General features: G+C 36.2%; 1 protein-coding gene across 2 annotated transcripts; it reads right to left on the bottom strand.

The window, feature by feature from the left end:
* Positions 1–6,721: 6,721 nt before the first annotated feature.
* On the bottom strand, positions 6,722–11,480 carry LOC131022787 (protein DETOXIFICATION 53-like). Of its 2 annotated transcripts, none has more exons than XM_057952312.1 (4): positions 11,392–11,480; positions 11,047–11,222; positions 7,726–8,445; positions 6,722–7,588 (listed from the first exon to the last, which is right to left on the bottom strand). In XM_057952312.1, the coding sequence occupies exons 2-4, from the start codon at positions 11,218–11,220 to the stop codon at positions 6,908–6,910; spliced, it is 1,575 nt and encodes a 524-aa protein (XP_057808295.1). In that variant the 5' UTR covers positions 11,221–11,222; positions 11,392–11,480; the 3' UTR covers positions 6,722–6,907. The 2 variants fall into 2 exon arrangements, with proteins under 2 accessions (XP_057808295.1, XP_057808294.1); XM_057952311.1 differs by having other exon boundaries at positions 11,047–11,225; positions 11,392–11,471.
* Positions 11,481–19,165: the final 7,685 nt, after the last annotated feature.

Here is a 19,165-nt window from a genome sequence, read left to right as displayed (position 1 = left end):
ATGATTCAAGCTGGGCTTACGCCCTGACCATAACTCAATAGGAGTTTTAGGAACCGATTTGGACGGTACCCGATTCAGCAAATAAACCGCTGTTTCCAAGGCATATCCCCAAAACGAAATAGGCAATGATGCATAGCTCATCATAGATCGTACCATTTCCATAAGAGTCATGTTTCTTCTCTCTGCTACACCGTTCTGTTGGGGAGTACCCGGTGCAGTCAATTGGGATGTAATCCCAAAATCTGACAAGTATTGCAAGAACTCGTTCCCGAGGTATTCGCCACCGCGATCAGACCGCAATGACTTGATAGATTTACCTGTTCTCTTCTCCACCTCCGCCTTGAATTCTTTGAATTTGTCAAAGCATTCAGACTTGCGTTGAAGTAGGTAAACATACCCATACCTTGAGTAATCGTCAATGAAAGTGACGAAGTACTCGTACCCTCCACGAGCTCTAGTGGACATCGGTCCACACAAGTCAGAGTGAATCAATTCTAACACATCCGAGGCCCTATTCCCCTTTGCCTTAAAAGGCCTTGCCGTCATCTTTCCCTCTATACAGGATTCGCAGGTTTTAAATGGCACAGCTTGAAAGTCTTTCAAGATTCCATTTGAAACGAGCCTTTGGATCCTATTTAGATTGATGTGGCCTAATCTTAGGTGCCAAGTATGTGTATATTGTTCATGAGAATAATATTTTCTCTTATTTGGATTTGGAAGAATTTGTGATGTAGATGCAACATGGACAGAGTTATTCATTGGACATGTAATAGTATAGAGAGAGTTGTTCAAAATTCCAGAACAAATAATCTTGTTATCTCTCATGATAGAGACACCCCCATCAAAAGTAACAGAATATCCATTCAAAAACAACTTTGAAACAGAAATTATGTTCCGCCGAAACTCCGGCACATATAAAATATCTCTCAAAACTAAAATGTCATCACCAAAACATAAAGATAAATCTCCAATAGCAACAGCTGCGACCTTCGACGCATTGCCCATGGAGATGGTGATCTCATCACTTGCCAGCTCCCTTGTTGGGTTGAACCCCTGCAAGGTGTAACAAACATGGTCAGTTGCCCCCGTATCCACTACCCACGAATGAGTAGAAAACGAAGCTAAACATGTTTCTGTTACTAAAACTTGTGACGTACCTTGTCCCTTTGCCTTGAGCACTGGACAATCTTTCTTCCAATGCCCAACCTTGCCGCACTTGAAGCACTTTCCCTTGGCTGTCGGCTTGTTCACGCCGCTGCTAGGGCCATCAACTTTGGCTTTACCGCTCCCACTAGCCTCATGGTCATGCTTGCCCTTTGGACCTTTCCACTTCTTTTTCCCGCCTTTCGACGAAGAAGTAGATCCCTTGGCAGCAACAAGGACCTCTTTCCCATTGCGCGTGCCCATGACTCCCTCCGCCGAAACTAGAGCATTCAATAACTCATTGAGAGTATAGTTGGCCTTGCTCATAACGACATTGAGACGGAAGTGCTCAAAAGTTTTGGGGAGAGTATTGAGGATGATATCGACCTTGGCTTCGCCTTCGATACCCCCTCCTAGCAGATCAAGCCTGTCAAACAGATTGGTCATATGCATGACATGATCGTGCACCGAGCTGCCCTCGCTCATTTTACACGATAAGATTTCTCTCATCAAGTTAAAACGAGCAGACCTCTCGGACTCCCCATAAACCTCGCTGAGGTTTAACATGATGGTCGCTGCGTCATCCATGACCTGATGCTGGAGTTGCAAATTTTGCGACATAGTCATCATAATATAGCACTTGGCCATATTATTCGACTTGTGCCACCTTTTATGCGCCTCACGTTCCGCATCAGTCGACTCATCAGTTAAGGCCGCGGGACGTGGAGTGGTAAGCACAAAACTGTGCTCATCAGCGTCAAGAATATACATAATATGGCGTTTCCATTCGGTGTAATTTGGACCGGTGAGAGGATTGTTTGCTAGAATGTTAATAATCGGAGACATAGACATATCTGAAAGTAAACAAATAAACATGTAAGAACATGAAAAGCATATAGTTCGTAACAATAATATTGTAACCTTTTGATAAAACAATATTAATGACACCTCCAACGGCTCAAAGAATCCCATGTGCAAGCCACGTTGGGTGGACGTTTACACATGAACTCCTCAACCAGACTATTTACCTAGTCATTTAATTTCCATCCATGTCAACTTAACCTTTTGACAAAGGAAATTAATAGTTGGCACCTTAACTAGACCATATCATCATCAAGAAGGGACTCCTTTGGGAGTTGTACATTGTACTTGATATGATATCTAAGCAATGACCACATTTTAACCTTGAAAATTAAATTCTCGAAATTAGCATACTCACTTGGATCATGCCGCTTTCAATTTAATTTTCTTGGTTATCTTATTTAATTCCATTCTCCAAAGTACTTGTGAAAATTACACAAGTAAGCCACGTTGGGTGGACGTTTACTGCATAACTCCCACTACTTTAATAGTTTAAATATTTTTTAAAGAAACCTCTTCTGACAAACTTATGAAAAACAAATATGAAGTAAGCCACGTTGGGTGGACGTTTACTCATATTGCTAATCACTTTGTCTAGAGACCGCATGTGGAGGTCTAAAATAATTTTTAATTACTATAAAAATCATTAAACAGCTTAGTCTTTTTCTTTCAAAAGGTTTGTTCATGCTCAAGCACATAAACCTAAACATGCTTCTCTAGAACGCAACATGTAAATCATGCTCGCAGAATTCTAAAACATGCTTAAGAAAATGGCAAACCTACTATCATGCTCGTCTAAGCGCAATTAATAAACAAATATTAACAAGCAAAGACGTGCAAAAGCAGGTACAGAGCATAAGGGATTAACAACCACGACATGCAAAGAACAATAATTAAAGAATTAAAAATTCTTCGTGATCCATTCGTGGAAACCCAACATCTATTCTATTACAAAATAAAATAGAGAAAAGAAAAACAAGCCCAAAAACTAAAACGGCCCGAAAACTTCAAGCCCGTCGTTGGAATTAGGGTTTGGGCCCCCTAGGGTTTGAGACACAGCTAGGGTTTGGAAACCCTAGCCGCCACCGCCCTTGGCATCCTCCACCGCCGCCCAGCAGCCCGCCGGTGCTGCAGCAGCCAAGGCGCGCGCAGCGTCCCGGCGCTGGCAGCAGCCCGGCGCTGCATCAGCACCGTCCGGACCTCGGTGCTTCCGGCAGCCCTCTCGCACAGCGGCAGCAGGCGCGCGCAGCCACCAGCACCCGCTCGGCAGCCTCCAGCAACAGCAGCAACCGGCGCTCGGTGGCAGCAGCTCTGACGGACGACAACAGCAATGGCAGCAGCGGCAGCGCGCCGCCCGCCGGGCGCGCAGCGCGCAGACGCAGCCCCGGGCGCGCACCGCCCCTGCCCGCTGCTTCCAGCCGTCCGTCCAGCCCTAGCCGAGCCCGCCTCGCCATAAACGCGTGTCCAGACCAGGGAGCAGCAGCGGCCGCGCGGTCGCCTGCCTGGGCGCGCTGCGCGCGGTGTGCACGCGCGCGCTGCCCCTCGGCGCCCGCGGCCCCTCGCTCTCGGTCACCCGCGCCTCACCATGATCCGGCAGCCCGTGCCGCACTCTTGACACCGTTCTTCGTTTATTGATTCGTCGTCATCCTCGTCTCGTTCCTCGGTTTTACAGATTTACAACGGAAAAACAAATACAATTGAAAACCTAATCTAACCACGGATTTTCTCGTGGTGAAAAACGATTACAACGTCAAACGACGTATTCCACGAATCAACAGACCACGAAGAACAACAGCAGTTTAAAAACAACGCATATTATTAATCGTACACAAATTAATAATAGAGCCAAGAAATTAATCCTGGGCTCTGATACCAATTGAATGAATATTAAATTGAATTAATACTCGATTGCCCGATGATCGTTTCTTGGATTATTATTAATTCATCATACAACGATTAATTCCTAACATGCTCCTATGAATTTAACAGTTGCACATAGGTGTTAGGAAATACTTACTTGAGAATTGGATGCACAGATGATTGATGATCGCGTCGAATGATTCAGACTCCAGCTCTGATCTTCTCGACTGTATCCCGCTCAATTCCCAACGTTGGATGGACAACGAACTATGAGAACTCCCAAGACAGAAAGCCAATCACGTTCCTGCGCCTCCCTCTGCTCTCAAAACCCTAATTTTTATCAGTGTGTTTTCCTGAGAGCTGACAGTTGTATTTAATAATACACAAAGAAGGAGGAGGCGCCACTTTTGGTGAGAGGGCCGATTTTACTGTCTTCTAGGGCTTGGAGACATTGGGCCAGCCCAGGGACCAGATACAAGGAATAAAGATGGGCCTCAAATAAATTAATTTATCCATGGTCAGCCCAGACCATTATTAATTTATAAATATCAGTTCATTCCACTAGAGAACCGATACTGACTTACCCCTTTATTGCCGGTGATGAGTCGGGGCTTGTATTTAGACTTATTAAATCTCCGTATTTAAAATATCCGACATCCATTAATTAATTAGAGCTCTGACAGCTTAAATTAATTAATCTCTTAATAATTCCTTAAGCAGTACCACTCAAACTTTATTATTACGCCTGAACTTAATCAACCTGCAGGGTTTAGCGTAATAAACCTTATTGAGCTCCTTAAGGGGATGTCATTATCCTATACCGGATACGGGTACTAATACAGATAATCAAATATCATATATTAACCGCTATCACCCAAGATACAGAGTACTCGAGTTAGTATATAACTTTCACCCATAGTAAGTCAAAGTGATATACGAGTTAACATATATATCTGAATACTTATTAGTATTAAGATTTATGAGTCACCGAGATCTTGATTCTTCACTTAAGTCAGATAGAAGAATACATCTCAAACTGTGGTCCTATCAATACGTAATGACGTACCAGTATAGACAAGTAGCCAAGACAAACTACTTCCATCAATACTGCTAGCCTAAACCAATAACTTGTCCTAGAGTTATTTCGGCTGTGATTATATTATATCTCTTAAGGTTATTCCAATTATATGGTCTTCTGTGATCTACAACACACCATATAATCTACTTATACAGAGATAAAGAACATACATATGCAATCATGAACACCAAACAGATAGGAGATAAGAATAGTGAATAGCAGGAATCATTGTATACAAGCATAAAGTTCTTGCTTTCAGTATACAAATCCAACACATACATATGCAATCATGAACACAATCAGATAAGAGATAAAATAGTGAACTTAGGAAACATTGTATACAAGCATAAAACGTTCTTGCTTTCAGTATACAAATCCAACAGTCGCTAATTTCGGTCGCTAAATCACGTGTTTTTTGTAGTGCATACTGTAGCTCCATTCGATCAGGCGATTCCTCGAATCCTTTAACAGTTGATTGAGTGCTTTCTGAACTTTAGATCTAATGCAGCTTCAAGTGTTGATCCTCGTGGGTTCGATTCCGGTGGACGACGCCAATTGTAGAACTTAATGAATCAAAATACAAGAACGAACAACACTCAATCATTTACATGGTTTAGCCACGAATGGCCTATATCCACAGAGAAATAGGCGAACACTTTTACTATCAAGAATGAAGAAATACAGAGACAGAGCTTCGAGCTCCAATTAGAGTGGCCGTGCTTAACTCCTCTCCAAATCTTACCACTCAACTCGATAGCTAAAGTAAATCTTGAAGTTGAAAAATACATGCATCAAACTAGAGAATACAACAGTAATTAGCTATTATATTGAGATGTAGATCGCTGTAAAATCCCACGCAAAATCGGTGCTTGAGCTGAGTCTGTTAGTTGAATTTCACATAAGTCCTTCAGCTTTATGAATATTGCAGATGAGCCCCTAAACTTATAAAGCATAATACTACAAATTTATTATATTTTAAAATAATTTTAAGATAAATAATTATAGGGTTCACTTATGCAATTATGATTTATAATTATTTTTTTTGTATTTATTTAACTTAATAACGAATTATTTGGATTAATTAGTTTAAAGCTATGGTATATAGTTTTTTTTTTTTCAAATTTTAGTGACAAATAGAATTCATTATATAATATTTATTATTTTTATAACAAATTTCAAAATAGAGAAATTAAAAGTGGGATATGGTGAACACAATAAATTATAGAACATGGGATCTCATTAGCTGTCTAACAATTACTCCCTCCGTCCCATAAGCTTAGGCTTGTTTTCCTTTTTTGAATGTCCCATTTATATAGGCTTATTTCCATAAAAAGTAATATTTTTTTACTCATTTACTATTATATCCCTATTTAATTCTTTAATTTATTCACACTTTAATACATCATTAAATAATAAATATGGGCATACTAGGTAATTTGCTTATATATTTTCATTTCCAATGATTTTTCTTAATCTTTGTGAAAATCTCAATCAGCCTAAACTTATGGGACGGAGGGAGTAATATATAGTGTTAAATCCCTATTAGTTTTTTTTTTTTGAAGGAAAATCCCTATTAGTTAGACTGGAGCTTTTTATCTAACTTTAAGTTGCACAAAACATAACAACATCAGTGAATTATTTAATTTTAGCTATAAACATTAAATTATATAAGTATTTTTACTACTTAACCTTATTTTTAAAGTTGAAAGTATAATATACTGAGATAAGGATTATAGAAATAAAATGTAACTAAATAGAAACTTCTGGCCCTCTAAGCAATTATGAATAATCAATGAACCATATCAACTTATTAAGTTACTTATTTATCCTATCCCTCTTTTCTCCCACCTTTCACATTTAAGATAAAATTAAATCCCAAAAAAAGGTGAAACATTTACACTCAATGATAGTCTATGTAGTATCAATTTCTTTTTTTTTTTAAGGTCAGTGAAGAATTTATGTATCTCACGCGCCGCCGTCAACCAAGTTAGCTCCGGCGGAATCCTCCTTGTCCCCGACGGCCGCCATGGTGAGCTCCTCCGCCCTCTTGGTCTCGTGCTTCCAATCCGTCCGCGACACGTTGTAGAGCATCATGGCCATGCAGGCGGCCTGCGCGGCCACTAGCCCCATCCACAGCCCTTGAAACCCCTTCTTCAACTTGAACGCCATCACGGCGGAGCACGGCAGCCCCACCAGGTAGAACGCCGCGATGTTGATCCACACTCCGACCTTGGGCCTCGCCGACCCCGTCAGCGCGCCGCACGCAGCCGTCTGCGGCGCGTTTCCCAGCTCTGCCAGTCCCAGGATCGGCAGCACCGACGCGATCATGTCCAGCACCTGCGGCTCCGTCGTGTACAGCCTCCCCCACCGCGACCGCAGCGCCACGCTCAGCCCGAACGCCGTCACCCCGTACCCCGCCGCCATCATGATCCCGATCATTGCCGCCAGCTGCGCCCTCGCCGGCTGCGCCGCCCCCAGCTCGTGCCCCACCCGCTGCGATATGCTCAGGCTTAATGAAAACGGAAACACATACACCGTCCCCGTCGTCTGGATCAGAATCCCCATCGCCGCCACGCAAGATTCCGGATTCTCCAACAAACCACTTAGAAACAGTATAATCTCGTACCACCACCACTCCAGACACACCTGCCACACAACAACCAATCACAACTCAGTTGGTAAGACACTTCTCCTCAAACTATTTTTTCTTTTTTTTTTAATTCGCCAGAAATGGCTAGAATTTCAAACTAAACTCAAAAAAAGAAAAAAGAAAAGAAAAAGACCTGGCAGACGCTAGGCAAGGCGAGGCCGAGCAAAGGCCGCCAGCCGTGGAAGAGGGAGTCGAGGGAGGCCCCCGTCCACGGCTTGATGGCGGCCTTGGAGAAGAAGAGATAAATCCAGAGGCCGAGATTCATATTGACGGAGTAAATGACGGAGGCCAAGGCAATCCCCTTGACCCTGAGATTGAGATAGGTGACCAGAAAATAGGTGACCGGCAAGTGCATGATGGAGACACACGTGGCGACGAGGGTGTTTGGGGAATTCAAGCCTTGGGTTCGGAGAAAGGTTCGGAGGGGGACGAGGTTGGCATGGGTGAAGAGCTCAGGGAGGGAGAAGAGGAGGTAGTTCTTGGCGATCTTGGTGATGGTGTGATCCTGGCCGAGGCGGTGGAAGACGGTGTCCACGTTCAGCCAGAGCACGGCCATGGGGATGGTCACCACCAGGAGGAGGACGACGGTCTTGAGGTAGGTTTGGGTGAGAACCGGCCAGCGCCGGGCACCGTAGGCTTGGCAGCAGATGGGGTCCATGCCCGTGCACAGCCCCTTCATCACGGAGAACCCCGTCACATTCGCGAACCCCACGGCCAGGGAGCCGCCGGCGAGCTCCGCCTTCTCCATGTGGCCCAGGAAGAGCATGGAGATTATGGTCTTCGAGAAGTAGAGGAGTGTGGTCAGTGCCACGGGGCATGCGATCTTACCCAATGACAACAGCTCTTCCACTACCTGCACACCGATAAAATTAAATTAACTTGGACGTTAGTCTTTGTAAATTTATTAGTATAAAAAATTATAATAAATCATAGTAGTTTATTTTTGAAAAATTATTATTATCCAAAAAAAAAACACACAAATAGTATAGAAATCTCCGACCTATTAATTGGAGAAGAAACGTCTTATCAAAAGATTGTGCTTCGTCAGTGGATCATAATTAATACTAAAAATTCAAATTGGAAAGAAATATATGTGTGCCCTAGTTTTGGATTAATTAATCTTAATAATCAATTATTAATTTCTAAATTAAAAAATAAATATAAAAATGTTTATAAAATTTAATTGAATTAGTGAATCCTATTTAATTATATCAAAATATAAAAAATTAAAATTGAAGAAAAAATATATTAAAATCAAGAAAAATTGAAAATAAGACACCGGAGTGACAAGAAGTTGGGACAAATGATCTCATACTAAAAAAATGAGGGATAAGAATGTTCGAAAAAAATTATACATGAAAATAGTAAAAAAGGAGAGGAAATATATTTTTCATGATCAATTGAAAATTTTGTTGGCCTTGTCTAAATTTGCATGTAAAAGTGTGTTTGAATTGAGGAAAGTGCCATGTCATCATGATGGGCGCCCCATGTGAGTTGCTAATTACACTCACGTGCCTAAAAGGCGGACGAGATTATACCACATGAACACAATTAATTATGCTAATTTAATTTCCAGCTAATCTAACTATCAATATCAACTACTTTAGTTTTTATTTGCCTGTATTTCTCCCCATCTTCATATTTTGCTTCCTACATTTTCCCTTGTCTTCTTCCAATGTAGTGATAGTAATTAAAACTGCGGTTTGCTAATTAGTGTTTTATATATACATAGAACTACTGTAATCAGGATCATGCATCTCCAATGTTTATATATATTAGTAGGGGTGAGCACAACCGTACCAAAACCCACGGATCGGACCGAACTGATCGATTTTTTCGATCCGGGTCGGTTTTGGTCCATGTATTGGTCCGGTCCGATCCTATTTTCTTGGACCGAAAATATTTCGGTTCGGTTTCGGTTCGGGAAGGCCAAAACCGACGAAAACCGGACCGAACCGAATATATATATATATATATATATATATATATATATATATATATTAAGTATATATTTAATATTTTTATTATTTTCTAATATTTTTATTTATATTATTAATATTTTTATTAATTTCTAATATTTTGAAAATAGTCGGTTTGGACCGAACCGGACCGAGAACCGATGGCGATTTCGGTCCGGTTTCGGTTCGGTCCTAGGACTTCAGTTGGTCCGATGAAAATTCGGTCCTCAATTTTGTCGGTTCAGTCACCACCTTAATGTTTTTAGAAGAAATGGGAATTAATTACTAAAGTAATATGATCATTAATTAAAATCAAAAAGAATTTAAATACATGACAAAAAACTGTTAATTAAAACTACACTAATTAGGATTATTCTAGGAATATTCCTATTGGTGGAGAATTCAGATTGGATGATTGGGTATGGATTTTATAATTTAATTTGGTACTAAATTGACGCATAACATATAAAAAGAAATATTAGGGACTCTTTTTCTAAAAGATTTTTTTTCTTTTAACGTTACAATTTACACACCCACACTCACGAAAACCACCTAAATGAGTAAAATATCTAAATTATTGGTTGGAGCTAATTAAACTGCAATACCCATTGATTGGAGACAAAATTAGGGACTTTAATAAATAATTAAGCTCTTGAAAGTAATAAAATATTCTTAAAATAAGAGGTGGAATAAAAAGTTTGTGTGTGTATATATATATCAACTGCATAATTAACTGCTTCACATTAACATTTTACTTCACGAATTTAAACTTTACATTAGTGAATGCGACAAGATTTGATTTAGTTTAATTTCACAAAGAAACACCAATTATTAGACCCATAACTTTCTGTCCCGCTCAAATTTTAAGATGAAGAATAGTACATATAAAAATATGTATGTGCGTGAAAAGCGAAGACTGTTTTATTTTTGTATTGTTATTTTATTATAAATCTATTCATCAATTTTGGGCATAGATAGGTCATAAAAGAATGTTTACAACACATTGTGATATGACAATTATTACCTCAACATATATATTAGCGCATGCTTCAACTAGGGTACAATGTATTTGCATTAATTAAAAAAAGGAACGAGAAATACCATAATATAATCGAGTATATATTATTTTCATAATTTCACGTTTCGTTTCATCAGTACACGTCACTGCATACGATAACGATGAAATTTGACCTCGTAACGTATACAGGTAAAGCAGATTACGAGATAAAGTAAGAGAATAAGTGAAAACGACTTTCGTGTAATCCGTGAATGAGATATTAAACGTGAAATGACGTCAAACTTCTCGCACACTGACACACATCGGGAAATAAAGTATGTATCAATCCCTTTGAATTAAACTAAAAATGGTTAAATTTTGAAGCTAGGTTAACAAAATGTATTTAAGAATTCATGCAGCTCGGAAACACACATAAATTCAACTAAATAAGCAAACTTTATAAAGAATATATATATATATATAATTAAAAAAGAATTACCTCGTTTAAAGGCACTCGTTGAAAAAAACAGCAAAACGATCTATGTCTATCTTCTGCAGCCGTCATTGCATCATGGCTGAATTCGTCGAATTTGATGTCGCCGCCGCCGTCATCGCCGCCGCCGCCATTAAAGTCGGGAAGCTCGAGTTCTCGAGATTCACTCATTTTGCACATGACTGCTGCGGAAAGAGAGAAATAAAGGAACAAAAAAAAATTAGGGAGCGATGGAACGACTGGAATACTTAAGACAGAGGATAACACAAACTATCATTAAATTAAAACATTGCATATGCTACAAATAGAATCAGTTTTCATAAAATAAGGTTTTAATCAACTAGACCAAACCTTAATTTCAGCAAAATTTGTGTCCTATTTCAGTAGATATCAGTCTGCTTGGAAGACCAGAAAAAGAATGAAGAACGCAGTGAGACATTACAAGTGACATATTCTTACTTGTGCACACGCATATTTATAGAGAGGGAGAGAGAGAGAGAGATGGTACAAACCAAATTAATGGAGTATAATTTCTTTTTTCTTTTCCGCTTTTTCATCAACACAAAATTTTCCTTGAATTCCAGATGGGATAGTGATTTCTTTAAACGTTTTCTCTTTTCGAATTTGCTGTTTATATGCATGATTCAGCGCAGCCTTTCTTTATAATTTATTTATTAGAATATTGACGTTAAAAATTAAAATACACCAATTTTTTATCGATTTTTGGTTCTGCATGCCAACTTTCAATTTGTTACAAATACACGAATTTAATGATTATCGTAATTTTATTGCGGTTATGCTTTTTGTAAAAATTAAAATTAGCTCATGAATATAAATTTAATTGGAGCAGTGCCACATCGAAGTTAGTTTTATGCCACCGGACTGCCATGCATGTTGACTTTATTTCGAATAAAATGTCTAAATCGTAATAAAATTACAATAATTATAATTAAGCCCAAATCGATCATATTAAATTTGTATATGTTAACATTAATAACACTTATTTATTTATTTTATTCATTTTTTCTTTTGGGGTTTTCGTATATCCATCAAATCGCAGCTATATATATATTTTCTCCATTTCGTAATCTGTTACATTACTAAACGAAGAAGTAATTAATTATGCATGGAATGAGATATAGTACTATATATGTATATAAGAAAAAAAGCATATACTTGGTAATCAGAAAAATGAAAACAAATCTATATATGTCTCTTTGATTAATGCTGTCAGAAAATTAATCGAGTCTTAGTCATGAATTTTCGATCACCCACCAAAATTTGTAATAAATTCAACTACGTGATTATATATAGTTGCGTAGCATTCCATAGCTCGTATTTATTTCACTTGACATATTTGAAAAAAGGTGTATTATTTTCTTGCGGAATACAAGAATCAGATTCGATTTTTTACCTCTCTGCAAAAGTTGAGCGTTCAAATACGAAGTCATGAAAATTAATAATCGACACCAATAGGATCAGGATAATCTCATCAACGTCTATTAAATCGAGTCTGATTTTTTTTTTAATTATTGATTTATTACACGAACACATTTAGGGTTAAGGCATAATTACGAATTTTATTCGTTACATAAAATAATTGATTTTTTATTCTTGAACTCACACGGTTGCATTTAAAACTAGATAAATTAAGAAATTTTATTGTATAATTAATTGTAGCTAGGTGCCTAGCAATTGTAGAAGGTATAGTTGTGCCTTTCTCCTTTAAGTTTTCTCTCAAAAGCGTGATCTAAAATCAGACAAAAATATAGGTTGGGAAAAGTGGTAAATAATAAGTAAATAAAATTACAAGATATTATTGACCGTACGACGACGTGATTAACTTATTTATTTAATAAGGGCAACATAATTTAAAATATAATTTGCACAATAATGGAGTAACCTGCAGATCAGTATTTTCTATTGTTTCTAGATATTATATTCTATAACACGTTATAATATCATATTTCATTTCGGAGATCTATTTATTTGACGATTATTTCATTACACCTACTACTGTATAGGTACACATGATGTATGTAAGAGAATAATAAGAAATAAAACACGAAATTGAAAATTTTCTAAGAAGAACAACAAATCAGATTAATTGTAAACATTAACCTAATAATAAGGGTTCCTCTGTCTCTCGCAATTAAAATTTATAATAAGGAAGAAGATTAATTATTACACGTTGATTTTCATGTTTCTTTGCCTTTTTTTTTTTTTTTTTATGCTAACATTTCAAATTGTATGAAATGACAACGGATTCTGATGCAATATTTCTTCATCCTACTTCTCATATTCAATTGTAATTTTAATTTTAATGTAATTTTTATTTTTAATTAATGTAGAATTTTTTTAATGTAATTTTTATTTTTAATTAGTGTAATGTCGTTGTTTTTTTTTGTTTGAAAGGGTGTAATATTGAATTTTAATTTAATGAAATTTATGTTGTTTAAATTCAAAGTTTAATTTAATTTAGAAATACATTCAAAATAAACATAAATTAAAAAATAAAATTTAAGAGTCCCAAGTATAGAGAGCTCCATTGTGGAAAAAGGACTCTTAAATGGTGGAGACAACTTAAGAGCCTCTTTAGGGGCTCACGGCTGCGGATGCTCTTAAATTTGATGTATGAACAGAATGATCAATAAATGCAATGGTTTCATGATAAACTAAAATTATTGACGATCTATCTTCTTACACCGAAAGAGAAAAAGAGATAAAAAGATATCGTTTATTTGTTCGTATATATCTTGGAGAATTAAAAGCATGACTCTTTTTGCAATTTAAATTTATTATTACATTCCATTTTATTTTCTACCAGTACATATGACGTGTGTATGTACGTATTAACCATGCGTGTTATTTTCTATCAATATATATAGTGTGCATATCACTACAAGAAAATGCGGCTCTAACGACTGAAATTTCGGTCGTTAAAACTCAAAAATCGGTCGTTAATATTTTTAACGACCGATTTAACGACCGTTTTTTTCGGTCGTTGTTTGCATCGTCGCCCGAGTTTTAACGACCATTTTTTCGGTCGTTAACTTTAACGACCGATTTTTTATTTTTAACGACCGAAGTCGTTAAAAATTAATAAAAAAAAATATTTTTTTTTTCGAAAAAATATATATTTTTTTTATATCTTTGTATCCCACAAGTATTTTTAGTGTATTTCTAATGTATTTTGACCTTAATTGCATACCATTTGACGAACTTCCCAGTAGGTCACCCATCTTACTTGTGCTCTAAGTCAAGCACGCTTAACCTTGAAGTTCCTTTCGAGTAGTCACCAGTACATAACACTCGTATTATTGATATATATATATAGTACCTATTAATTCATTTAAACTCTAATTCAATATAAAATATCATTAATCATTTATAACCTTATAATATTTCGAGATAATAACTAAGATTTGTGGTGCCGGCGAAACATTGAAGGTAAATATACGATGGAATTTTAAATAATAAAAAATTAATATTATCGTAATTAAAAAAAGAAAAGAAAATATGAGTACGAAAAATAACAATTAAATGTACAACAAAATCAATATTAAATCAAATAATCAATATTAATAAAATTAATATTTGAAAAATAATTTTATTATTTTAAAATAATAAAATTATTAATATTTTGAAAATAATGAATCTAATAATTTAGAAAATCTAATAAGTCTAATAATTTATTATAATATAAATCTAATAAATATAATAATTTATTATTATTTGCAAATAATATCACATTTTTATTAATAATCAATATTATCTATTTTTTTAAAATAATATTATGAAAATAACAATCATTTTTAAAATATTCTCTATAATTTAAAAATAATAATTAAATAGAAAATTAATAAAAAATAATTAAATATTTATATATATATATATAATCAAAAAATAAAAATAAGAACGAAATTTTAAAATTTTAAAAATTGAAAAATTAATATTAACGACCGATTATTCGGTCGTTAATAAATAAAATAAATAAATAAATAAATTAATATAAATAAAAAATAAATAAAATTAATTTTAATGACCGAAAAATTCGGTCTTTAAAAAAATTAATTAAAAAAATATTTTTTTTATTTAAAAATATTAAAAAAATAAAAAAAATAAAATGATAAAAAAAAACAACATGCAAACCTCATCATCGACACACATTCACACACACACACACACACATATACACACAAACTAAATTTCTCGAAGGTATATCTTCTTACACCAAAATAGATAAATAGATCAAATGATATAGTTTATTTGTTCATATATAACTTGGAGGATTAAAAGCGCGACTCTTTTTGCAATTTAAATTTATTACTACATTCTATTTTATTTTCAATCAATACATATGACTTATATATATATACGCCAATATTGCGTGTTATTTTCAATCGATACATATAGCGTGTATGTATAATTACAATGCGCCAATCTCGCCATCGTGAGATCGAAAGATCAAATGATAATAGTTTATTTGTTCGTATATACTTTGGAGGATTAAAAGCACGACTCTTTTTTGCAATTTAAATTTATTGCTACATTCCATTTTATTTTCCAATCAATACATAGGACGTGTATATATACACGCTAATCTTGCGTATTTTCTATCGATACATATAATGTGTATATTTAATTACATCGCACCAATCTCGTCATCGTAAGATAGATCGAAAGAGAGAAAGAGATCAAATGATATAGTTTATTTGTTCATATATAACTTAGACTATCCCCATCAGTGACTTTCCCTCAACCCATCCTTCAATTACAATATTCATTTATCTTTCTTTCACATACACAACATAACCTTTATCTTAAATCTACTCACATTAGTGACACTTACATGGCCTAAATATTTATTTTATTTTATTTTATTTTTATTCTTATATTAGTCATAATAATTTTAAATACATTTTTGAAATGTTAAAAAATAGAGATTTTTTTTAAAAAAAATCAAAATTTACTTGATCATAAAACAAAAATTACAAGAGTTAAATAAAATTAAAAATACATAAAGTAAATTACAAATACATATAGGAAATTTAAATTACAAGTACAATAGATGCAAATTACATATTCAATTAGTCGTGCCGAATTTTTCCCTGTTGACCATGTAATTAGACAAACTTGCAATTCTGTCAGTTGAGTAGTGAATAGATGCATCTTTATCTGAAGGTAAATCCATCAAAAATTATGTGGGATCATATATAATAGTTTTGGTATGTGTCTCGTTCATCTTCCACTATGTTGGGAACTTAATGAAATATCTTATCCCTAGTTTTGATGATACCAAAACTCTTAGATTTTCTTTTATTAGAATAGAACTTTTCGAACTCAAATGTTAGAGTTCATGTTGTCCAGTTAAATTGTTGTTCTAAAGTCTAAAGACTGAAGACTGAAAACTGAAGACCTCAACTGAAGATAGCTGTGAAAAGACCAAGTCAAATACTATTGATTGGACGAGAGTCTAACTGAAGGATCAGTTATGACTGAAGAATTAATGCTGGCCACGTGGAATTAACGAACTGGTACTCAAGTCAAGTATCAGTTGACATTCTTCCTCGGACTGAAGATTCTAGGTTAAAAGAAAGCCACGTACTTTCAAGTATAGCAGCATTAAATGCAGAGATATTGAAGATAGTCCTTTCTCTGCAGAGCATTCCTTTTTGGTGTAAACTTTTCAGAAGTGCCTTACCTCCTGTACCTTGAGACGCCGTTCTTCACCAAACAAGGAACCTCGAAGATTGAAGCCTCAGCCAAATTCAAATTACTCTCACAACGGACGAATTCCTGAAGACCATCTCAGCCAACGGATCTATTCAAGACTTCACCTATAAATAGAGCTCGAGGAACATCACAATCTTCACCGATTCAAACACACAAGCTGAACCTCTGCCGAATTTGCAACTCAGCCTTCAAAAGTTTGAATCAAAGAAGAGAATACTCAAAGCTAAAATCAATTCACTGATTTCATACATTCTCTTAGTTTCTTAGGCAAATACTTTGTGAAATCCAAAGCCTAAGTCCCCGATTACAGAGAGCCTGTTCTCCATAATCTAGTTGGTAATTCGAACCCTTTTCTTCTGAGCGAAAAGAGAGTTTGAGAATAGAAAAGTTCAGACCAGTGTTCTAACGTCAGAGTTCTTAGCCATCCGCTGAAAAGGCACTTTTTCTTAACGTGCTAAGAAAGAGCGAGAAATCCAACCCAGTGTGTTGGTACCGAAATTGTATTTTGAATCTAAGGTTTGCTGTGCACCCGTAAGCACAAGCTCAGAGTGTTTGTCAGTTTGATCAGCTGGCCGTGGACGTAGGAACTTATTCCGAACCATGTTAAAAATTATTGTGTTCTTTACTTGCTTTCAGTTACTCTCTCTGTACACAAATATCATTTTTCAACTGAACTTGCTTAACTGAAAAGGGGAACTAAGGATTTTATTAAGTGATAAATCTTCTAAAGGCTATTTGAACTAAGTTTACTTTTTCGCTGCTAGTGTTATTAGTCTAACTGATAAATCTTCGGATAATCAGTAAGATTCATAACACTCCTCTATTTACAAACTCTAGACTGAAGCCATACGTGGATATCAGTTAAAGCCTTGTGCCTAACTGAAATCAAAATACTGAAGTTACTTCAGTATCAATCTACAACCACCCTTTGTTAACTGAAGTTTTCTTTAACTGCTCTCATTAGTCAAACCTTTAACTATCAGTCAATACTTCTTCAGTTATTTACAAAAGAATTTTAAAAATATCCTACAGGTGTATCCCCCCCCCATACACCTGTTCAGTGACCCTTTGAGACCCAACAATTGGTATCAGAGCAGGTTGTTCGCAAGAACAAACTGCTTTGACCTGGTTCTACTAAACTAGATCATTTTCTTAAAGAGGGGTTTAAAACATTTCTTCTTCTACGTGCTACTTGCGTTCTATATCTGTTATTTCTCTTTTCTATACCATGAAAACTAACTACAACAGAGCTTCATCACTTCCGACATTCAGTATTGAAAAATACGACATATGGAAGTTTTGGCTCGAGAGCTACTTCACTGCTCAACATTGCCGAATATGGGAAGTCATCACCAGAGGACCTATCATCATCATAGAAACAATCAAGAGGACTCCCCTTGACACCACGAAGGATCCATATGATGAAATCCAGATCAAAGACAAGGCTGACTGCACCACTGAAGAAAGAAAGCAAGATGAGCTGGATAATCTTGCAAAGAATATCATCTCCGGAACCATCCCAGACAAGCATGTCACCAAAATCATGGACGGCAAAACAACCAAGGAGATGTGGGACATCCTCAAAGCTATGTGCATCGGATAAGAGAAAATCAAGGAGAACAAGCTATCCATAGCTTGTCAAAAATTCGACACCTTCCTGATGCTCAAGAACGAATCAGTTGAAGAGATGGAGTACAGGTTCCACCAAATACTGAACGAGATTCAGTCCATCTCGAAGAACAAATACACTCAACGGGAAATCAATCTGAAGATTCTTTGTGCTCCTCCACGAGGAGATTGGCAAATTTATTCAGTCGCACATCAGAGCAAGCTTGGATTCAACACTCTAACGACTGATAAATTATTTTCCGACGTCAAAGCCAATGAGTTCGATATCTGAAGAAATCTAGAGACCAAGAAGGCCAGAGGATCAGATGAAGATGCTCCATCAGGATCAAAGGGAGTAGCACTGAAGGCTTTATCAAAGGAAAGCAAGAAGTAGTCGAAGGAATCGACTGAACTAAAGCCAGAAGACTTCTCCAGTCAATATGCATTGTTGACTGAAAGATTCAACAAAATGGAATCTAAGTTTCGTAGGTACAAGAAGTTCCACAAGAGAAACTACAAAGGAAAGGAGAAAGAGCATAAGTCCAGAAACTGAAGCCTCTACCGAACTTCAGTCAACAAATGAAGGACCGCGACCTATCCTCACTGAAGAACCTCCACCTTCACCATAAGAAACCAAGAAGTACAGAAAATGGTTCGAACTGCACTCAAAGGACAACATCATTGGAGAACCATCAGATGGCGTGAAGACTCGAAGATCTATGTGCAACCTCGTCTACGATATCAACCAGAACCACATCAACAAAGATGAACATTTTAGTTA

This window comes from Salvia miltiorrhiza, chromosome 4 (assembly GCF_028751815.1).
Source record: "Salvia miltiorrhiza cultivar Shanhuang (shh) chromosome 4, IMPLAD_Smil_shh, whole genome shotgun sequence".
Lineage (NCBI taxonomy): Eukaryota > Viridiplantae > Streptophyta > Magnoliopsida > Lamiales > Lamiaceae > Salvia > Salvia miltiorrhiza.
The sequence above is the reverse complement of the archived record's forward strand: the minus strand, read 5'-3'. Positions and strand labels throughout refer to the sequence as shown.